Source organism: Anguilla anguilla, chromosome 13, assembly GCF_013347855.1.
Source record: "Anguilla anguilla isolate fAngAng1 chromosome 13, fAngAng1.pri, whole genome shotgun sequence".
Lineage (NCBI taxonomy): Eukaryota > Metazoa > Chordata > Actinopteri > Anguilliformes > Anguillidae > Anguilla > Anguilla anguilla.
The window spans coordinates 30,658,967-30,682,813 of NC_049213.1; the positions used below are offsets into that span (position 1 = coordinate 30,658,967).

Below are 23,847 nucleotides of genomic sequence, written 5' to 3' on the forward strand. Positions count from 1 at the left end.
TTCTTTTGGCTTTTCTTCTTTCCTTATCTCTCTCCCTCTCACTCTCCTCTCACTCTTCCTTTGTTTTGTCTTTCCCTCGTTCTCTTTCTTATCGTTTTTCCATAAGTATTTCTTTCTCTATCTGTCCCTATTGTTTCTTCTTGGTCAGATGACCTGAAGGTTATATCCGGTATAATATAACTTTTATAACAGTTATTGAAGAAGGTGGGGTGAGTCATGTTTGTATATATAAAAGTGAAAGCGCACTGACCAGGCAAATTTCCCTGCTGTGATCAGTTGACGATGTTTGGGATATGAGATTACTATCAGGAAGGAGACCAATCAGCTGAGGGTCAGCTTGTGCTTACTATAGGTCATTTCCTATTTCAGATATCAGTGCTATCACTAATATAGCGGTGGGGAGCACAGAGATTCAGTGTCCTGATAAAGAAACGCTCACTCCTGTGTTTGTAAGGTCGTTAAGAGGTTGGAACAATGGGGCTTTTTCCTCACTATAAAACAGGGCCTCACAAGAAAGTTACTAAAGGAAATGCACTTTTCCTGTCTGCAGCACCTCTCTAACCCTGTCTGCCCCTGACAGGCTCCATGCAGGCCATGAACAAGACGCGGCGCATCATGGAGCAGGGCGGGGCCCACTTCTCCAACGCCTTTTCGACCACGCCCATGTGCTGCCCATCGCGCTCCTCCCTGCTGACCGGGAAGTACGTGCACAACCACAACACCTACACCAACAACGAGAACTGCTCCTCCCCCTCCTGGCAAGCACAGCACGAGCCGCACACCTTCGCTGTGTACCTGAACAACACCGGCTACAGGACAGGTCTGTTATCACCCCCTCTCTCTCTCCTCCTCTCTCACTCACTTCCCCCTCTTCCTCTCTCTTCCCTTTTCACTCTATCTCACTCTCACACACACTTCCCCCCTCCTCCTCACTCTCCCTCATTCCCTCTATCTTTGTCCCTCTATCTTGTCTCTCTCCCTATCACCTTCTCTTCCCCTCTCTTTCTCTGACTCACACTCTATCTCTTTATTTCTCTTTCTCTCTGTATTTAAATACATGCAAGGTTTTTACAACCTTTTTTCCCCAAAGGACACTTGTTCAGTGCTTTTTGTCTCCTCCTGCTTCCCTTAGCTTTCTTTGGGAAGTACCTAAATGAGTACAATGGCTCTTATGTGCCCCCCGGGTGGAAGGAGTGGGTGGCGCTGGTGAAGAACTCACGCTTCTACAACTACACCCTGTGCAGGAATGGCGTACGGGAGAAGCACGGCTCGGAGTACCCCAAGGTCCCATCCTCGTACCCCCCCCCATTTTTACCAATATGTTTATATACTGTGTCTGCAGACCCTGGAAGAAACAGTTTATACACTACTTGTTGAGAATAAATACATATGATGTGTCTACGAAATGGTTATTGTTGTGAAGTTCTGTTCTTTTGTTGTGATAGAGATAATGTAAACTTAATCTTTTTTTTCCATTTCTTGTTGTCATGCAGGACTACCTCACTGACATCATCACTAATGACAGCATCAGCTTCTTCCGTATGTCCAAGAGGACATACCCTCACCGGCCAGTGATGATGGTGCTGAGTCACGCTGCCCCCCATGGTCCGGAGGACGCAGCGCCGCAGTACAGCAATGCATTTCCCAATGCTTCACAGCACATGTGAGTGCACATGCAAACACACGTGCACGCACTCACACACGCATGCAGACGTGCACACACATACACACATACGCACACAAACACACACATATACAGGCATGTGCAGACACATACATATGCATGCACAACAATACACACACACACACACACACCAGACACAAATGCATGCATACACATTAAGGCACACACACACACACACACACATGCACACCCATGTGCCCACAGACACACATACAAGCACACATGCACGCTCAGGCACATATACACACAATCACATACACACATAGACATGTACGTGCAGCACACACACACATACACACACACACAGGGGTCTCTAAATCATATGTTCTTGCAGATTTTTCATCCACCATCCAGAAAGCAAGGAAATACATGTGGGTTTATTAATGGTTAGCCACATAGCGAGTGTCATATATAGAGAGGCATTACAGCCCAAATTGCATATAATTAAAGACAGATAAAGTCTTAGCTTCCCATCACTAAGGAAACCTGCAATCTCAGTGAATGGTTGTGGTTTGAACTAATGGAACCCATTTTGCCATTGTACACCACATGAGCTACTCAAGGCTTGTAACAAACAGCAGCTTTTCTCCCTGGTGGCGTACAACTGATCCCCAGTTCAGCTGCGGTGTTGATACGCCATTTATCTCTCCATCTGTCGCATGTGGTTCACTTTCTCCTCTTGCATCCTTTCCCCTCCATTCTTCCCTGCACTTGCCTCCCTCTTTCTCTCCTGTCTTCTGCACTCTTTCTTCTCTCACGCTGTCGCCTCATCTTCACCTTTTCCCTCTTTCCCTCTCTCCCTCTCTCTGCCTCTGTATTGTTTTATAGACTTTCTGAATGTGTACATGCCCACTGGCCCACAGACCCTGGGGATTGAGGGGAATCTGAATAATTCTCTGTAAAGCTCTTGATGGTCCTTTTAATTCCAGCCAGAAAACTAATTGCACATGTCTAATTGCCCCTGTAACGCACAGCACCCAGATAATGGCACCTTTCATTTAAGCCTTTGATAGAGACTCATAATGGCCTGGTAACCATGATACAATATTTAATCGTATGTAATCAGTGACATCATTTCAAACACAGTTTTGATTATTTTTTTTATTATGGTGGTTGCGGGGGTTGCGGGGGTATGACCCTGGTAATGCAGTTCTTCTGCTGGGAGATAATGACGCCTCTCCGGCGAGCCTCTTGAGAGAGAGCCTGTCAGAAGGGACACGCTGAGTATGCTTTGAAAACCACATCTTCGTGTCTTTGTACCGCTTGTTGTACTTCCGAAGTTCCATTATCGCAAAGAATGCTTGTTGTTTGCATTTTTAATCGCGGCCCCCAGCGTGTTGTGTTTGTCAGTTGGCCCTGCGACTGAAGAGGCACCATAGTTAGAGGGAAGGCACTCAGTGACAGACACACATGTATACAAGCACACGCAAACACACACACACACACACACACACGCACATGCACACATGGAAGCATAGCTCTGCCTCAGACTCATACACACGCATGATGGCTGAGCATTGCTGGAGTCCAGGGGAAGGAAGGTTTGTGAAAGTCAGAGGATTGCTAACAGTGTCTTAAAGGAAGCTTCCCCACCCAAGGATCTGTTCTGCCATTAAAACACCCCCTGTTGTCCTAATTCCTAATTGCCGGTTTGAAAACATTTTTACTTTTATCTCCACTGGTGAGAATCAAGGTCCAAACACATAAAGCTGATCCTTGGTCAAAATGCAGCGGTCACATCAGCTGGGCTACGAGGACCTCTAGTGGTGCACAGAGGTAACACAGTTACTTCATTCCAGCCCCGGGTCTTCAGATGCCGCTTGATACTATCACACAAATATCTGCCGTAATCCACTGCTGAACCTAAATCCCTCTTATTTCCATTTAGAGTATAGGGGAACATTTCCTGGGATAAAATTTGCAAAGGGCAGTGTGTATGAACAGCTTAGTCTGACCACTCCACAGAGCGTGTGCTTTAGCAGCCTGTCATTCAGATGACAAAGTAGGAAGTGAGAAACGTAATGAGTTCAGACTGGCCGTGCTTATTGATTTCACAGTTGAACACAACCAGCGGGCTATATTATTTTGCCTTCCTGCATCGAAAACACCCCGCAGCCTCGCAAAATGTAATTACCTCCCTGACCTCGGTGACAGGGTAATGTTTATTGAAAACATGGCAGTGGCACATTCTGTCAAACACATGAAATGGAAGTGTAATTTATGAATCTGGCCTGAGGCAAACAGAAACAAAATGAGACTCAGAATATAAAAATGCAGACCGCATACTAATTTCAATTTGTCTAATATATTAGTTTCCTTGGTCCCGAATCCCTTGTGTTTTATGTGACCTTTAAAGCTAAATTATCAGACCCTTGTATGATTAGCCTTTTTAAATCACTCCTGGCAGCTTCACCAGTGGTCAGGACCTGCCTCTTCATCTATTACATCATGTGCAAACTACACAATGAGACTGTGATTCTTCATACGGGCGTGTGAGACTTTGCCTTCTCGTGGGCTCATAAGCGTAGATTTCGGGGGGGGGGACGCAGGGGATACGTCCCCCTCAATATTTAAAACATGTGCTTTTGTCCCCCCAAATAAAAACTGAATTTTGTGTTTTCCTTCACATAAATAAAGACATTTCCACCATAAATTGATGCAGAAAAGGCACAAATCGGTGCATACAGATTCACCAGAATGCAGGAAATTAAGTGTTTGACGCTCAAAATTTCCTCAAAAAATCTTTTTTTCCACCATTTGGCGATCGCAGCACCCCGAGCTACAACTACGCTCCGAATCCGGACAAGCACTGGATCCTGCGCTACACGGGCCCCATGAAGCCCGTCCACATGGAGTTCACCAACCTGCTGCAGAGGAGGCGTCTGCAGACCCTGCTGTCCGTGGACGACTGCGTGGAAAAGGTGGGACGCGCCGGCAAAAAACGCAAACCTCGCTGTTACCACGGCGATGCGGCCAATGCGGTCGACCGCAGTCCTCGTCAGTATTTGTATAGACTGAGTTACACTAGGAATTGACTCCAGGTCTGTGCGTGTGGTTGCAGTTACATTAGCTACCGGTGTGCCTTGTCCCGGGCCAGACACGGTCTTATTCTCTGGTCTCATGGTGATGCCAGTGATCCAGTGAGGTGTGAATCTCATCTATCATAATAATGTTTGCTGTTTTATATGGGATGGGGGGCGGGGGTTAGCCAATAGAAGCTATTTCCGATGTTTATGGGGTTCACAGATGATGTGGGTTGATATCATTACACCTGTCTGTTCCATTGGGGCTGGATTCTGCATCAGCTGTGCCCTTCATGACCTTTACCCTGTGCACCGTAAATTCATTCCAGTTCAGTGGATGGAATAATTCACCTTTTGGGTGCCTGTGTGTGAAAAGAAAATGAAGAAATGACAGATTTTCTGGGTCACTGCAGTGGCAGAGAGCCATTCTGTGAATAAAGAAAGAGCCTGCCCTGTACTCCTCTATGGAGCTACTCTATGATTTTTAATGAATGTATTAAAATGGAACTGGACTATTTTATTTGACCATTTTACAAAGTAAAAAACATATGAAGTGAAATAAATTTCTAAATAAAAGTATTTGTTTAGTCAATTCACAAATCACAATATACATTGCCAGCAGTTAGTTTAAGATTTAAAGTAAACAGAAACTGCAAGAAAAAAACCATTACATATATTCCATTACATTAACATTGACAAAGGTTAGCATTATACTCTTCTCTCCTCCTCCCTCTCTACTGTGTATAATGGTATGCATATGGATTATGCTGAATCATGATTATGTGTGCTATCCTTATAAATAAATAAATGCTATTTAAGGCTGATGGGAAAGCTCCATCCATTTTCTTGACATATTTGTATGTTTGCCAGAACCCTAGAAAATGTGGCCATAGGGCAATCAATTATCCATAGTGCACATATACTATACGTATACATAGGGCATACAGAGTATAATAAAAACAAATCCACCATCGCCATTAAAGGCATATAGATGTTTCCATGGCGATGTGCATTGTCCTCTTGTCTCACGCAGGTGTACAACATGCTGGTAGAGATGGGGGAGCTGGAGAACACCTACCTGATCTACACCTCAGACCACGGCTACCACATTGGCCAGTTCGGCCTGGTGAAGGGGAAGTCCATGCCCTACGAGTTCGACATCCGCGTTCCGTTCTACATACGGGGCCCCAACATCGAGGGAGGGACCTTGTGAGTGATGATCTGAATACGAAGGTGGCTTTGGTGATGATGATGATGATGAGGAGGAGGAGGAGGAGGACGATGTATGAAAACATTGATTGATTATAAATTTATATAGAACCGTTAATTGATCTCAATAGGCTTTCAATTTCTGATTAGAACAGATCAAAAAGGAGGGAATTTAGGCCTTACCATCCCTACAGGAAGGAAAGGAATTTTAGCTGGAGGTCTGAATGGGATAATCCCATATAAAATGAAGTTGTGCGTTGTCTGTGAAAAAGGCCCTGCCCTCAGGTAACCCTGCACTGTACTTTTTATAGCTTCTTCCTCACCCCTGTAATTGTCTGACCCAAAAGAGAGAAGGAAAATTCTCAGCCGTGTAATTTTATTTGAAAATGCCTGAAATAATTGACTTTAGATGTGTTGTGAAGCAGGCCCACAGAGTTTCTCGAAGTGTGAAAGATGCAGGAAGACATAATATATTTCAGATTATTACTATGTGTTTATGATGTTTTATTATTATTATTATGATTATTATATTTTTACATCAACTGGAACTGACTGCATCATATTGAAGCTATCAGAAACATTAACGACGAACCTCCATTCCACTGTCTCCCGTAGCAACCCGCACATCGTGCTAAACATTGACCTGGCCCCCACCATCCTGGACATTGCAGGGCTGGACGTCCCCCTTGATATGGATGGCAAGTCCATCATGAAGCTGCTGGACACTGAGAGACCGGGCAACAGGTATGGGACCCACAAAGATGGCCTCCAAAGGCTCTCGTTAACAGTCTGGCCTGCACAGCCCGTCCGGGGAAGTCAAAAGATGGCAGCAGACAACAAGCAGCATTTATTTCAGTTCTGTACAAATGTTCTGCAGGTTATGCTGGTTCATCTGGATGTTACTGGTTATATTCCTGGGACAGGTGATCATGATGAAGATGATTTTTATTTTTGTTTAAATATATATTTTTTTCAGTTTAGAATTTCATTGTATTTTCTGATGTAGTTGTTTAATTCTTGTAGTACTGAATTATTGTTATTTTTTTTATCATATCAGGTTCCAGGTTAACAAGAAGGGGAAAGTGTGGAGGCATTCTTTCCTGGTTGAGAGGGGGTAAGTTATGAATAATTATCCTACATCTTTCAATCTAGCTGCTTTCATTTATTCCTGAGCATCTTATGAAACAAACCACGTTTATGCACCAAAATACCCTTATCAGACAACTTCTCAAGGAACAACTTTGCCAGTCAGGTTATGAAATGATGTGCTGCCAAAACTGCCACAACATAACAGCAATATTGATATGTTGCTACTACATTCCAGCAGCATTGGGCGTGTTGTGGATTAGTGGGGGAGAGGGGAAGATGGGATACGTCTTCTCTGATGATGAAGATTATGAAAGGGATACAGATTAAGAGAGGACTTTCAGATTAGTAGGGGGCAAACTAGGTGTAATTCATTGCTGGGCCGATGGCGGAGTGTCTCAGTGTGGAACGCTCTTGGCGCTGAAGATGTTACGCGGTCATTGTTCCCACAGGAAGTTTCAGCACAGAAGGGATGATGGGAAGGAGGAGGCACAGGAGAATTTCCTGCCCAAGTACCAGCGGGTGAAGGATCTGTGCCAACGGGCAGAGTACCAGACGCCCTGCGAGCAGCTCGGTCAGGTACACACACAATCACACACATACGCAGGTGCACTCCAGTGCTCGTGTGCGCACATGAACACACATGCACACACACGCACACACACACACATACATATATAAAGTTAAACCAGCCAAAGGAAGAAAAAAAAGATTTGCCACAAGATGAGGGTATAATCACAATTTTATCATTATGAATAAAATACTAGTAAAACACACACACACACACACAGAACATGAAAGGAATAGTCACACACATAAAAAATGTATCAGTGCATCTGCTCATATGTATTTCTGGTGACTCACTCTCCTTCCCTTCCACTCTTTCTCTCTGTCTCTGTCCCTCCCCCTTTTTACTCTCTCTGTTCCTCTTGCCCTCTCTCTCTCTCTGCCCCTCCTTCCCTCCCTCTCTCTGTCTGTAGAAGTGGCAGTGTGTGGAGGACTCCACTGGGAAGCTGAGGCTGTATAAGTGTAAAGGCATGGCCAGCCTGTCTGCTCCCCTCAAGCAAGGCCTGCCCTTCAGCCAATCACAGCTGTACCTGCGTGGCTCAAACTGGGGAGACTGTCACTGCAGCACCCCAAGAATGAACACTTTCAGGCCGAAAAGACTGCTGGCTAAGAGGAGTGAGTTCTGTGACAAATCCTCAGTGGTTTTCCTGTTGGTCATTAAAATAGCACTTGATTCATGAATAGTTAGTCAAATAATTGTGCTTATTATCATTATATAATAACTGGCTTTTATTGCCATCTACTGGTGAACATTAGGAATAACAAATGCAATAAAAACTTTCCCACATACTCACTTATGTAATTGTCAAAAAAAATAGAAACAGAAGTGTACATCTGAAGCGCTGACATGGATTTGGAGACAGGAGAATAATATTATGGCAGGTTCAGAAGTGTCATATAAGTGAACTGTTCTGTGTGTGAGAAAGAGAACAGACTGTGAGTGTGTGTGTGATCATGCCCATTTATGAGCTCCTCCTCTCCCTCTCGGACGCTTGCAGAGCTGAAGGCTGCTAAGGGGCTGTCCCGTAGCCGCTGGGCACGCGCTGCACCCCTGGGGTTCGATGGGGGCCTGTACACGGGGATGCTGGGAGCTGTGCCCCGTCCCGCAGGTCCAAGGAACCTGAGCCAAGCCCGAGTGGAGGGGGAGGAAGAGGAAGAGGAAGAGTACAGTGGCATGGGTATCCCCACTGTCCCAAAATCCAACAGTACCACAGCACCTTCCTTTCATAAAGTCACCTACAGGTTAGTGTGCCTGCGTTTGTGTAAGAGAGTGTGGAGTGTGTATTGGTTGTGTGTAGTGTGTAATACTGGCACTGTCTGTGTAGAGTGTATGTAGAACATGTGTGTAGTGTGCATTGGTTGTGTGTCGTGTGTAATGCTGCCACTGGGTGTGTAGAGTGTATGTGGAGCGTGTGTGGAGTGTGTATTGGTTGTGTGTAGTGTATAATGTTGGCACTGGGTGTGTAGAGTGTATGTAGAGCATATGTGGAGTGTGCATTGGTTGTGTGTAGTGTGCAATGCTGGTAATGTATATTGGTCGTGTAGAACTTGGATCTGGGCAGTGTGGTTGAGGCAGTCTGTTTCACACAGGTGCTCCATACTGATGAATGACACAGTCAGGTGTGATGGAGGCCTGTACAGGTCTCTACAGGCATGGAAGGACCACAAGCTGCACATCGATCATGAGGTGGGTCCTCCCACCATGGTCTTCCCCTTTCTTCAAATGGGCGAATTAACAGCTGTCATATTCTAATTATTCTACATTTGTTTAGTAGAATGTGATGTGCCATCATCAAGATTGATGTATTTCTTTGTATCATATCATATATCTTCTGTGATAATTTATACAGAGGTTTTGTTGGAATAATTGATGCGAATCTTGTTGGTGTAATTCAATTCAGTCTATAAGAAATGTTTAAACATCACATAAAGATTAATTTGGACCATGAAGTATTTCAGATCAATCCTAAACCTCTGAAGCCAAGAGTTAAACAATTAGCCCAGGGGTATATTTAATTAATGGCATTATAATTGCTGTTGCAGTATTTTACACTAAATGTGCATATGATGGTGTGTGTTTGTGTATGATGCAGATTGAAACCCTTCAGACTAAGATAAAGAACCTTCGTGAGGTGAAAGGTCACCTGAAGAGGTCGCGGCCAGAGGAGTGTCAGTGTGACAGATACCCGTGAGTGTTAGAGAAAAAACATTTCTCAATTTGAATGTCGGTTAATGAAGCCTTATCCAGACTGATTTGCAATTCACACAGCGGTTTTACTGGAAAAGTTTACATAATGTCATATTTCACGGTGGAATGAAACCCATAGTCCTAGTGTGGTTAGGTTTAAATATGGCAGTTTATCTCACTAGCGATGTGCCTGTTTTTATGTTTTAGTTTTCAGTCAAGATTTAAGGGGAAACTACAGTTCAAAGCAGGCCGTGTCCACTCATCCAGGTAATCAGTGCGTCTTCATCTTCCAGAAGATCCAAGTGTGCATGTGTGTGTGTGTGTGTGTGTGTGTGTGTGTGCATGTTTGCGCATGTGTGTGTGCTCTTGTGTGTGTGTGGTGCATGTGCGTGTTTGTGTGTGTGCGGGTGCATGTGTGCGTGGTGTGAGTGTGTGTGTAAATATGTGCTTGTTTTTGCATGTGAAGACAGGCATGAATGTGTATTCCATGTGTGCCTGTTCATGTGCTGGAGAACAGACATCACTGCACCTGTAATGTTGAGCTTTCTGTATCTGCTTGGTGTGTCTGAATCAGGAAGAATCAGATGAAAGATAAGAAGCAGTGGGTCCTGAAAGAGCAGAAGCGCAGGAAGAAACTGCGCAAACTGCTGAAGAGACTGCGCAACAACGACACCTGCAGCATGCCTGGCCTCACCTGCTTCACCCACGACAACCAGCACTGGCAGACTGCCCCCTACTGGACAAGTAAGGCACAACAACTCAGTTAAAACGCTCTCATACACTGTCAGTTAAAATTTAAATGAGGGGTGGGTGTGTATAGACTCTGCTCCCAAGCAAGCTCAAACCCTGGTGCTTTTTCTCATGATAGTTAGGGCAGCAAACAGGGTGTGGCTTTCCCAGGTGATGGACTAGCAGTGTTGTACACCATTGTTTGGCTTCCCATGGGACTCCCAGGAATAATTAGCCATAGCATCACCCAAGGAGGCCCGGAGGTAATCAGCCGGGTATTTCCCACCTCAGCACACAGTAGCGCCTCCTCTGGTGAAGCAGGTGTCTGCAGTCAGTCTGCCTGCACCAGCTGAATAAGCTGTGACATCATTCTCACAGTAACTGTGCAGCTACGCTGCCTACTGCTGAGGACACACGCGACAGTGTATCCCCTCCTCAACTGAAAGAAGAAGCTGCAGTTTGCGATTGGACAGCCCACACTGGCGTGAAGAGAATCATGGATTTGGGGTTAAAAGCATGGGTGAGGTGAACTGATCCTGGATCAGTTGCTATATATAACACTCTTTTGCCGTGAGGTGTGAAGCTCTTTGCCAGGAGCATTACATGCGGGCGTGTCAGAGCCATATGGCTTAGATGCAGACAGCCAGTCACCTGCCCTCTTTCTCTCTCTCTCTCTCTCTCTCGCTCTCTCTCTGTTGGCTCTTATAGTGGGGCCATTCTGTGCCTGCACCAGTGCCAATAACAACACCTACTGGTGCATGAGGACGCTCAATGAGACACACAACTTCCTGTTCTGTGAGTTTGCCACAGGATTCCTGGAATACTTTGACCTCAACACTGACCCTTACCAGGTATGCCCAGCGTATCCCATGGTCCATCATCCTCCTCATCCTCATCTTCCTCTTTACAGATTCTCTGTTTCTCAACCTGTTTTTTGAGACCCTGCCTTTCACAGTGAGTGACACAAATTGTTTTTAAGGACAAAAACATTCCTAAACATTGTTATTACATCGTGTTAGATAATATATAAAGATATGATGCCTCAGACGCCAAATTTCAACTCCACAATCAGGGGATTCCTAAGACTTTTCCCCTGGCTTACAGAGAATCACAGAAATGTAAAATAATACAGCCGTACTTCCCTCTAGTGTGTTTATGATACAAAATAAATGCTGGCCCAAAAAAGAAGTCTACATTTTTTGTTTAATTAGTTATGTGACCAGATATCCCACATATCATTGAAAATCTTGTAATATTCTGTTCCTATGTTGACTGTTGTGCTGGTATATAATGTATTTGAGGTGTATGTTCAGTATGGGACTGTATAATGTCCCTGTGTGCGCAGCTGATGAATGCAGTCAGCACACTGGAGCGCCACATCCTGAACCAGCTGCACATCCAACTGATGGAGCTGCGCAGCTGTAAGGGCCAGAAAGAGTGTAACCAGGAGACCGGTGAGTCTCACACACATGCATTCATACACACCTACACATACACACACACACACACACACACACACGCACACACACACACACGCACACCTACACACACACACCTACACACACACACACACACACACACACACACACACGCACACACACACACACGCACACCTACACACACACACACGCGCATGCATACGCACACGCACACCTACACACACACACACACACATACACACACACACACACGCGCATGCATACGCACACCTACACACACACACACACATGCACGCACACACACACGCATGCATACGCACACGCACACCTACACACACACACACATACACACATACACACACACACACACACACGCATGCATGCGCACACGCACACCTACACACACACACACATACACACACGCACGCACACACACATGGGCGCACACACACACGCATGCACACACGCACATGCACACGCACACACACACACACACGCACACACGCACACACACACATTATTATTATTATTATTCATGTAGATGATATTATCTTCTTTTCAGGGGCAAACGATAGAAGCAGGACAGAAGACTACAGGTAATTATTGTTGACCTCACTCTTCCTAGCTGGTGTGCACTCAACACTGTCTAAACTATGGGGACCTTAGTTGCATATCCATAGAATGCTATTTTATGGTAAACAAATACTTTTGTGAGACTTAAATTTATAGTATTTTATATCAGCCTCATCAGAACACCAGAATTGTTCTGTTTATTGAATATATACAGGTTTTTTATGAGACGCCCCACAAATTTAATGGGTTCTTTTTCAAATACTTTCAACATATGATTTTAGATGCATCACCCTGCACTCTTTCTTGAGATTAATTTTGATGTGACGTGTGGAATATTTTCCTACTGTGTGCTTTTTCTTGGTATCTTGCATGATCGCAGGTGGCTGCCCGTGCTTGTGTTTATAGGTTTCAGTTCGGGGCTTACTGGGGGAGGGTCGGTGTGTGGTGCTGCCTCTATGTCTGCGGGGTCAGCGTACTGTAACAGACTGTTTTTCCATTGCTTGCACGCTTGACAGGATGTTCCCCCGTCGAAAAAGGCCTAAAGTGAAAAGGCCCGCCTCGAAACCCCCGTGAGTTTGGCCTCCTCATCCCTCTCGCTGTTCCCCCAGACCCCCTGACCAGTCTGTCAGTGGCCTTCCAGGACTGGGGTCAATTCCATCCGGAAATGAAGTGAAATTCAGTTTGAGAACGAAAAAAAATGCCCATGTTGCTCTGTGGGGATTTTTCTATTCACAAACTGAACTTCCACTAATTTTCTTAACTGACTGAACTGGAATGGAATTGACCTTTGACCTGTGTCCTTTGTTGGTAGGCCATTTAAAACTGGGCAGGCAGATTAATTAAACCACGAGTTGCATTCAGAACATCCTCTCTACTCATTCGATAGTACTCTGCATTCTCTGTGTGGTTTCTAACACCTCTTCTGCTAAAACCAACAATGGAAAAACATTCCTAAGCCCTTCAATCACTTCTGTTCTTTTTCCACTTCTCTCCTCATTTTCACTGGTTCTTTCATCTTTTGTCATTTTGTGTCATGTAGTAGCTCATGTTCACATTTTGTCCTTGGAATTCTGGTATTTCCCCCAGTTAAATAAATTGAGCAGTGACTCTGTGTCTAATGCTTTTAATTATCCAGCTGATTTTTCTGCAGCAGTTTCCCAAGAGCAAGAAATAAGGGAAACTGAGAACTGACATCAGTTACCCATGATATACCTGTGAATGGGACAGTTTCTTGCTTGGATTCAATAATCTTTACCAGCCCAGGAACTGCTGGCACATTTTGTGTACCAAGTCTTTTTTAGAGCCAGTGATCCACTGTGTTCAGTAGTCAAATATCAACTGCAATGCAGTTCATATTAAATATTTTTTAAATAAGGAGTTTGGGTTACATTAAAGCATTTGGATTTAGAGACTGGGTTTAACTTAAAGCCAGCTGTATTTTCATTAAATGGTTTAGTATGGTGTGCACAAACATTGCAACCAAATTATTCCTTTCTTTAAATCAGAAATAAAACAATTAAAAATCTGTCCAGTGCTGTTTTCCATGTAAAGGCAAATTCTCACTTTCCTGTGGGTCTTTGTCACTGTGTTGCTGATTTATAAGATATTTTAATTATATTTATTGTGTATATCAGTTGTTGCAGGAGCATCTTTAAACTATATAGGTAACCCGCGTGTTTGCTTTTTGCTTTGTTCTCCTCTAGGGGGCAGATTTGGGATGGATGGGAGGGTTAGTATCCCCGCGGCCAACTTTACAAACTTGCACAGACTGGATGGACATTCCCCTGATCTCAAGCACAAATTAAACATGAGTCCAGACCAGCAGCTTCTGTGGGACAACGGAAAGAAGATTGCAAGGAATGCTGGGATTTTTTTCCTGTTCATCTGCCACCCTCTGTGGACTGTTGAAGGGATTGCCAGTCTACCACACTCACTCCAAAACCTGCAGCACTGTCAACAGAGTTTTCCGGGAGGGTTTTTCTTTGTATTGTAATGACAAGGGTGGGCAGTGACTTCCAAGGACTGCAATGACTCTATGGTGAATCCACCTTTTTCCTTACTGTCATTTGCAATTAAGCTCCCAGGACAATTTCAAACTCACCACCTAGGACAATGCATTCCATAGAGGTTCCTCTTGAGATGGGGTAGGGGAGCATGTTATTTTTCCGTCCAACTTTATTTTATTAGATTTGTCATGGAAGGGGTGTATTTAAAGTGAAAAAATCATGGATCAAACGGATCCCAAAACACAGACACCCATTTTGCTCAACGTTTTTCAAGTTTTCTCATTTCAGCTTATAATTTGATGAATTTTGTGTCATTGCACACATGCCAGTGTCCAGAAGCTGAAAGCCATCTTCTGTAGCACCACTGCTGGACACAATTCAGGCTCCTCTCCATCCAATAGGAAAGGCTTATTTAGGAGAGAAATGTTCACAAGAGATTTTTCATAACTTCATCACACAGACAATTTTGGCAAATTGGCTTATTTCCACAGGAAAATATTTAACTTTCCCACTGATAATACTGTATGGAACTGTAGCAGCTGCATTAACCCATACATAAACAGCCTTGTTCAGTATTACACGTTTTGTGCAAACATTTATTTTGCTCATTTCTTCATACATGGTGCTATGAGTACATTGAATTGCTGTATGTATTTAAATGTGTTTTGCAATTCATGTAAATGTCAAAATTAATGTTTTACACCACACACAAAAAAAGGCCTTTCCAACATTGTGTTCTGTGTAATAGATATAAAAACAGCTTTTTAAAAACACATCATCATCTAATGATTTGTATAGGTTCACAAGCTTATATAGTGCGGCTCTTCGAAAAGAACTTCTTTTGTTTCAAATGAAACAAAAGTTTATACAACATTGTGACAGTTCTGTACGCTTATTTTTCATTAGTGAAAAACAATTCAAAAACATTTAAAGGTGTTACTGAACATTCTCTTTTAACTGCAAAAAAAGTTTTTTTAATTATTTAATTTATACAATGCTGCATGTGGGGAATTACAGGCAATGTGATTAACATTGCCTGCTGCAGTCATGTAGATTACCATAAATTTATTTTTTGCTTCTTGTGGTCTTCCAGTGAGGATTTAATAGTGGTCATTGCCAGTTGTTTGTGAATAAAATGTTAAATCCAAACGTGTCTCATGTAACATGGGGTTTGCTGTGCATTTTGTGGTCTGGTTGTCATACTATCCTAATTGTTTTATGGTGAACCTCAACTGCAGTGGGTTGAAGACAAGAAAATGTCATTCTTGGATGTGTTCTTCTTTCTGTAATATGTTTTATTTTGTAGTGTGAATATATAATCTCAAAAACACTGCCATTTTCAATCAGTAATTACATACCTAAATCTTGCATCTCAGTCTTGCCAAAACGGATTTACTCCTACCTATCAGCTACATCCTCCCTCATCAACAGTTTCTCAATTACACGGAAATCAAAGTGTACAAGTCTCAGACAGCCAAAGGTCTTGGTCTAGTCCTGGATAACAGGACGTCTTTCCCTGAGAAATAGTTTCCCGTTCTGTCTCTACAACATCTGTACAATCTATCCTTTCTGTCCTCTCTGTACTGTTACAACTCATGGCCAGTCTCTTGTCCAGTTCTGACTGGACTACACTGTACTTTAACTTTCTCCCTGCTGCTCTCCTGTCAGACCCCTCCAGCCAGGGGTGCCATAAGGGCTGGGGGTGGGATGGGGGGCGTGTTAGGATGATTCCAAGGGCCCTGACTAACAGGGGTCTTGAACAAAAAAAAATGGTTGTGGTGGGGCACAACATGAGATCTTTTCATGCTACGCAGAATCCCTGGTGGCGCCCCTGTCTCCTGCTCTCATATGCTACTGTTTGTCTAAACTGCAATCAGCCAAGGTGCCCGCAGCACACCTCTCCTCATCCCCCTCAATTGCATGCTGGTTGTGGCCCGCATAAAACACAAATCCCTGGTCCTGCCCCATGGTGCCACAAGAGGAACTGCACTCTCTGAGCCATCAGGTAAAACTGCACACTCCTCCCAGAACACTCTGCTTCGCATCTCAGTTACGTTGCCTTTGCCATCCTTCCCTAAAGGGGTCCTCCTCTCGGATCTTTCTGGATGACAGCATCGACTACATGTCTGGACAGAAATATGATGTAAATCTCTCGTTTTCTGGACAGTGTGGTTATTTTAAAATATGTGAACTGGACGACGACTGTAAGATTAGGTGTCACATTCGCTTTTTGCAACATTTCGTCACAGTGGGGTCGTGAGCTCCTTCCCAACTTCAGCACCAGATGGACCCACTGAGTCACTGGTTGAATTCTTGGCACGTTGATGATAGACCTGCTGCTAGATTGCGTGTCTTCAAAACCGCGCTAACGGACGGAGGGGGGATGCCGCTGGGAGACACCGGCAGGGGCGGAGACTCGGCATGTGGGCGGAGATTCAGCAGAGTCGAATGTATCTGTCGCGCTCAGATGTTCAACAAGCGAGATACCCAGCAAAGCTAGCCAGCAAGCAAACGAAAAGTTTATATCCGAGGTACTGTTCCTACAATGTGAGGGAAATGTCGGACACAAGGTAAGATATACAAAATATTAACAAAAGTGGCATGAAATGGTTGCCATAGTTAAAGAAAGGGAAATAGCCGAAATGTTAAAACAGTGGGCTCCGTTTGCCCATTGCATGTTCTTATAGTTAGAGAACCCCGAGTATTTTAGTCACGTGGTTCTCATTCAGTTAAGCAGGTAGATCATTTCCTTTTGGCGAATACCGACAAGTGTTGGTCGTGTGTTTATTGCACTTAAATTTGCGATGTATCTTGCTCTGTTTACTTTTTGGTGTAAATGCACTCATCTAAAGTCCAACATTGTTAATACCAGCCCATCCTTTGTTAGACATAGTCAGCGTCATACTTCCCAAAACACATCTAGTCTACGAAATATTAAACCAGAGGCAGTCTGGACTAAAGCAATGTTCAGGCATGTAGACCGCAAATGTTTTGCATTGATTATAGCGGGCTGTTATTTCACGATGATTTTCTATTAATAAACAACGGATTGATTTGCTGAAACGGACTAGGCCTACAGTTTGAATTATCGGATTGAGACAGGAGTAGGCTATATGAAGTCCATTTAGAAATTGCTTATGAGACTCGAGAGATAAAGTTCAGGGAGTTATTGTGTCAATGTGGTAGGCTACTTGGAGAGGAGACGCGTCAAATTTGGATGGAAGCGAGCTGCTTCTGGACAGGTGTTTTCGGCGTTATGGAGTGATTTTAAGGTGTTCGTGGCATTTGTCGCAGCTATAAAATTTACATAAAATTGACTGTGATTAAGGTTAAGTAGGAACAAATAAACGAATAAACTTTCACCCACGACAGTACGGTAGCATAGTTTTTTTTATTTATAAATGATAAGCGGAGTTTCGTATGAATTAACATGTAGCTAGTTTAAGATTGTAAAACAGAAGGAACAGCATCATTCTCAAGATTTAAATCCTGGAACGAGGAAAGGATCCTACTTGGCTAGCGCATCTTTGACCTTCAAGTGTGTCTATTAAGTTACATGTATTTCTGGCAATTGCGTTTAACTTTCTTCACCTATGATTAGTTCCGTATTGTTTTTTAAACATATTAGATGGATAAAGACAATTTGCCTGGCAGCAGTTCAGAGTAGTAACTGAAACCGGGTAGGAATGTCCAGCGTTATTAGTTACCCTACCGCGTTCATTGTCCTTTTGCTGCATTCATTCGATTTATTTGACTTCTCTTATATTCTTCAGTGCGTCCTTTGTACTGCCATACATATGGGCCGTTTATCATTACCGACTCTTTGATTTTTCCCCATCCAGTTCACCGAGCGCAGATGGCTCATTATGTGAAAAGCGTAAAGAAGTTTGATGTTATAGTGAATTGCCGTTTCTGGGTGTTTTTCTATTTAAATGTGAATTTTAATGTTTAATAAGCTTTCAAATAAATAAATAAATACATAAAAATCAATTTACGTAAACCAGACCCATACCGTACTTAATTCCCCCACGGTCACCGAATTAACTCTGTTACTACACTACTAAAGTGCAGTTTATACACTTGGAGCAAATTAAATATGGTTGTCCCTGGTACAGGACAAATAGATGGCTCCCTCCCCAGACCCCAGAGGTCGAACATAGTCTTGAGCATAACCAGGTGACATTTTGCACCATGATTATCTCCTGGAACCAGAAACAATTAGGTTTTTTAAAACGTGGATACTACCCGGGATTATATGAGTGTGGCTTGTTCCATTGGGAACAGCTTTGCATTTGAGGACATTTACTTTACTACCCTTTGGGTTAATTGAGCTTATTATATAGTACTGCCTTTAGGGTCAATTGAGCAGATTATGCAGTAGTTTGTGCTGAAAAGTGTATGTGTATGCTAAAGCCTTTGCAGCATAACAAACTCAATTTGAGAGTGGTCTGTTTTGGAGAAGGCATTGTTTAGTTTGCTTACAGCTCTTAACAAAAATATCTGTCCCCTTGATTTTAAGTTGCCACGCCTTAGTAATTAAACTAAGTGTCGGTTTATGGTTTATAGCAGTCATACTTTCATCAGGGTGGACTTAGAATGTAGCTCTCAAACAGTCTATGAAAAGGCAGTAATGAGAAATGACCTAATTTCTGTGAACCTAATTAACTTTATCTGGGCTTTTAGATGTGCTGCCCTTGTGGGCTGATGTTGCCACTTGCTTTAGTGAAGGCTGGCACATATTGGGGGGTTGGGGGGGGGGGGCAATTTTTGCCAAAATGTAATGAAAAAAAAAAAAAGTTTAGAGATTTTTTTAAATGAGCAAAAATCAATGGTCATTTTTGTCCTCATGGTCTAAAAGGCATATGGTCTGCATTTATACAGCGCTTTTATCCAAAGCGCTTTACAATTGATGCCTCTCATTCACCAGAGCTATTAGGGGTTAGGTGTCTTGCTCAGAGACACTTCGACATGCCCAGGGCGGGGGATCAAACCGGCAAACCCTCCGACTGCCAGACAACCACTCTTACCTCCTGAGCTATATCGCCCCATCAGTTCTTTGTATTTATGTAATTTCTGTATGAACTCTGTGGGGGTCTTTTGATCCTTTTTGTATTCCAGCAGGTGTCATAAGACTCTGTTTGGCTTAGAAAGCTTGCTGAGGCCTAGTTCTTTATGTTCAGCAGCACCAACTCTTCCAACTTTTATTTCCTTAAAAAAAAAAAAAAAAATTCAAATTCCATCCACAGGGCTTTTCAAAAACAGGCCAGCCAAATTGATTGCAATTGTCCTGGTTATGTATTGTTCCTTAATATCTAAATTTACACCTCAAGACACAAAAGTAGTTTCTTTCTAAAATAAATGGCTTAAACAGCCTACCTGCTCCAGCAATGGTATTCAGTGAGACTGGCTTTATTCTGTCCTCAGAATTTGGTAGTTTAGTCCCATTGCTCTGGAATGTATTTGCCAGTGCATTTGTTATGCTGTTGATTTTCTTGTGTGGAAGAGAGAATAAATCATCCTGTTGACTTCAGTACTTTTTTTTGTTTTTTTTCCGTTACTTGGTCTGTCACTGTTTGGTACATTGGACAGACAGGAGAACTGTGTGTGTGTGTGTGTGTGTCTGTGTGCGCGCGCGCGCGTGTCTGTGTGTCTGTGTGCGTGCATGTGTGTGTGTGCACGTGCGTCCCCGCGTGTGCGTATGGAACGCAGCGAGGCAGCGGGTGATGGGCCAGGTCTGGCTCTCATAGGGCAGCAGGTGCTGGGACAGTGAGAGGCCTCAGGCATGTTCGAATGCTGCCCTCTGGGTCCTAACACTGAGATCAAAGCGGTGGCGCCAGAGATACTGACAGAGTGAGCTCATTACCTGGAGCTCCTCCCATCCTGCTTCCCACACCTGAGCACCTGAGCAGCTCCTGAGGTGTATGTCTCAGGGAGGATGTGAGGCAGGACTCTACCTGCAGCTCATTACCTGCAGCTCTTCCACTCCTGCTTCCCACACCTGAGCACCTGAGATGTACGTCTCAGGGACGATGTGAGGCAGGACTCTACCTGCAGCTCATTACCTGCAGCTCCTCCCCTCCTGCCTCCCACACCTGAGCAGCTCCTGAAGCAGCCCCTGAGATGCAGGGACGGTATCAGGGAGGACCTGCCCAGCTGATAAGCAGTACTCTCAGCAGGCTGTCTTCATGACATCTGCACTTTGCAATTTCAACCAGGCACTTTTCCCCCGTGCAATATTCAAATAGTTTGAATCTGTCAACAGGTTCTGGTGAAGAAAAAAAAAATTCAGGTCTAGCTGGATATGTAAACTGTATTTCATTGGCTTGTTTTGCTGACATTTCTGTAAGTATGTCAGCTTTTTTATATTTTGTCTTATAAAGAGGTGATAAGTAGTACTTTATCCCTTTGGAGGCACTTTTCTATCAAGCATCTACGCTTTATTTCATATTTTATTTTCCTAAAAATATCAACCATTAGGTGGAAAATTAAACAAAGCTGCCTCAAAATGTATGCTGTTAATCACCACTTAACATTCATATTTTTTATATCTTTTATTTAAATTAGGCCTAATTAGTGAGTTATCTTGAAAATTATTATGTGAACTAATAGTGGCATATAAACAAACTGAATTGTTTACAGATTTTCTGCTCATGAGTTCAGATAATTCCACAATCTTGGTCAGGTTTTTTCTGTACTTGTATCACATAACTGTTGTTTTTACAGTGCATTGACAGAACAGTGCTGTGCTAGTGCCCAGGGAAGCACCATACTGCAGCAAAGACTATGACCTGAGCCTCATTGTCTGATGTCAGTAAAGCAGGAAGTGCTTATCGTGGGTTGTCTGAAATACTGATGATGAATATGACTACCCACCTGGATAAAACATCTTTGTAGTGCAGCCAGTAAATTTAACTTGCTTGAAATAAACTGTGTGTGGGATAGCTTAATTTGTAATCCGTGTTGCAGTTTAAGCCCAGCACCAGGGTTGACTTTTGGATGCGTGTTTTACATCGATTTGAAGTATAAATGTCCCCTTTGTTGGAAGCCCTGCCTGTGTGGGGGTAACCTTACCTGAGAGGGCCATACTCGTCCTCCAGGATTTTTTGGAGCTGGCATGTTCCTCTCCGTGCGTGCTGGGGGCCCGCCTTCATGCCAGGCCCCACCCCTTTCGCCCACTGCCTGATCTCTTAACGGGAATGTCACCCAAGTCCCTTCATGGGTTTTCCCTTCCTCATCCTCACAGAATGTTGAATCCGCAGTTTTGTTTCCCCTGTGCTGTCGCACCCCTGCTGGAGCGTAGCAGCAGCCACCTGTGTGAGCAGATGACCCCCGGCCAGCTCCCAGCTCCGCCCCCCCCCCCCCCCCCCCCCCCCCACTGTGGCTCTACAAGCGTGTAACATCGCCAACGCAAACATAGCCGTCCCCACTCCGCCCCGCCCCGCCTCACCGGATGGGGAGGTTTGTCATTTGTGTGTTTACTCGGCCGACGCCCTCAGCCAACATGGCCAACGGAACAATAGCGTCAAAATGCCACCTCCACATCCCGGCTTCCTCGGGTGGCTGACGCCCAGCTCAGTGACTGGCAGCAAACGAGACTAGCCCAGGCACTTGCATCAGAAGTTTGACTGATGACAAGCACTCATATCTTGTGTTCAGATGCAGATTGCTGACAGCTTTTTTAGCTTTTGCATGGTGGTCGCTGTAGTTATATGGGGCGATATAGCTCAGGAGGTAAGACCGATTGTCGGAGGGTTGCCGGTTCAAACCTCGCCCTGGGCCTGTCGAAGTGTCCTTGAGCAAGACACCTAACCCCTAACCCCTAACTGCTCTGGCGAATGAGAGGTATCAATTGTAAAGCGCTTTGGATAAAAGCGCTATATAAATGCAGTCCATTTACCATTCGTCCATTTATAGAAATGTATCAACAGATAAAAGGAGGTTGGCAGTGTTTTTCTTATGGATTGCACAAGTCAGCGTGAGATCTTTTTATGTGACTTTTGTGGACGGCAACTGGAGTTTTTACATCCCAGTCAAGACACGACAAAAGTAGCATGCTGTGCTACTAATCACCATAAGTGATTGATTTGATGAATGAAGTATTTTGACTTCTCAAGTCTCATATCCAAATCTCATGTTTAAGGTCTGTTTGGTTGTTTACAGTTGCTGTGGGCAGTTTGATATATGAGGGAGTGATTTTTATTGTATTTTTTTTTTATTTCTGGAAAGCAATCTCAGAGTTCAAACAAGGAGTTTGAAAGTTTGACGTGTAAATTGCAGAACAGGAGGGGAATTGATGGAGAGAGAATGCTTTCCTCAGTACTCGGTTAGCCGAGTTTCTCATTTCAGTTGACAGCACTGTCTCTTGTTTCCAGCCTTTGTTTATGTGACTTAATTTGTTTTATTTTTAGTCATCCTTGTGTAACTGCACACTGGGACTGAGTAAAGGGGGTGTAGTGCTGTATGATTATGGGGTTCTCCCTTTCACTATGAGGTCCGCAGTGTCAGGGCACCAGGTCATTCCACAAGGAGGGACCAGGCTTCATGCTGTAAGTTCAGAGAAACAACTTTCTCATATCAGTCCCGTGTCTGCTGGAGTTGGGGCTGTTCCTTTGGCTCTTCTCCTGTATCTGCCAGAGTTGGGGCTGTTCCTTTGGCTCTTCTCCTGTATCTGCGGGAGTTGCGGCTGTTCCTCTGGCTCTTCTCCTGTATCTGCGGGCGTTGGGGCTGTTCCTCTGGCTCTTCTCTTGTATCTGTGGCAGTTGGGTGTGAGCCCAGGGCAACAAACGGGCCTGAGGAGCACTCTGCTCATCTCTGCCTTCTGTGGCAACACTCGTCATACAATCCAGAGGAGAGGGAGAAGGCAACCAGAGCAGACTCTCTCTCTCTCTCTCTCTCTCTCTCTCTCTCTCTCTCTCTCTCTCTCTCTCTAACTCTAACTCTAACTCTAACTCTAACTCTCGTACTCTCTCACTCTCGCTCTTTAAGTTTGTCATGTTACCACCGTGCACTGAGCAAGGTGCTTTGTGTTTGGATTTGTAGTATCAATTTTTGTGGATGGGTGTGAGTGTCTGTGTCTGCACACTTAAAAATATCCGAAGGGTGTCTCCGTTTCTTACCCTTGCCATTTTCTCGGGGGTGCTGGGTTGATTCTAATTCTCTGCCAAAATCACTCCAGCAGGGCTCAGATCCAGTGTGGGAGAGAAGCGTACATTGCGCTGCAGGGTATGACATAACAGAACAAAAAGATACTGTAAGCAATTCTGAAGGAATGTAACCCAATAAATCACTTTGAAGCAACGAATGTCTGCTTCAGGCTCAGTTGTTATGACATAGCTACTCTTCT

General features: G+C 44.0%; 2 protein-coding genes across 3 annotated transcripts in view; both read left to right on the forward strand.

Annotated features, from left to right (window-relative positions):
• LOC118211466 (extracellular sulfatase Sulf-2-like) overlaps positions 1-15,667 on the forward strand; it is a 48,740-nt gene extending 33,073 nt beyond the window's left edge. Inside the window, exons 5-23 of one of the 2 annotated variants that reach the window (XM_035388691.1) lie at positions 581-820; positions 1,133-1,284; positions 1,494-1,663; positions 4,455-4,605; positions 5,741-5,916; positions 6,532-6,660; positions 6,974-7,030; positions 7,455-7,581; positions 7,983-8,184; positions 8,568-8,811; positions 9,160-9,256; positions 9,663-9,757; positions 9,965-10,024; positions 10,332-10,501; positions 11,195-11,337; positions 11,832-11,940; positions 12,488-12,521; positions 13,014-13,067; positions 14,202-15,667. In XM_035388691.1, coding sequence (XP_035244582.1) covers positions 581-820; positions 1,133-1,284; positions 1,494-1,663; positions 4,455-4,605; positions 5,741-5,916; positions 6,532-6,660; positions 6,974-7,030; positions 7,455-7,581; positions 7,983-8,184; positions 8,568-8,811; positions 9,160-9,256; positions 9,663-9,757; positions 9,965-10,024; positions 10,332-10,501; positions 11,195-11,337; positions 11,832-11,940; positions 12,488-12,521; positions 13,014-13,067; positions 14,202-14,232 — 2,441 coding nt within the window. In that variant the 3' untranslated portion in view covers positions 14,233-15,667. The remainder of the gene's footprint in view (positions 1-580; positions 821-1,132; positions 1,285-1,493; positions 1,664-4,454; positions 4,606-5,740; positions 5,917-6,531; positions 6,661-6,973; positions 7,031-7,454; positions 7,582-7,982; positions 8,185-8,567; positions 8,812-9,159; positions 9,257-9,662; positions 9,758-9,964; positions 10,025-10,331; positions 10,502-11,194; positions 11,338-11,831; positions 11,941-12,487; positions 12,522-13,013; positions 13,068-14,201) is intronic. The other variant, XM_035388692.1, reaches the window with a different exon arrangement.
• Positions 15,668-16,519: 852 nt separating this feature from the next.
• The window catches only part of LOC118211465 (rho GTPase-activating protein 39-like), a 39,348-nt gene continuing 32,020 nt past the window's right edge, over positions 16,520-23,847 (forward strand). The window contains exon 1 of the mRNA XM_035388689.1: positions 16,520-17,074. Coding sequence (XP_035244580.1) covers positions 16,926-17,074 — 149 coding nt within the window. The 5' untranslated portion in view covers positions 16,520-16,925. The remainder of the gene's footprint in view (positions 17,075-23,847) is intronic.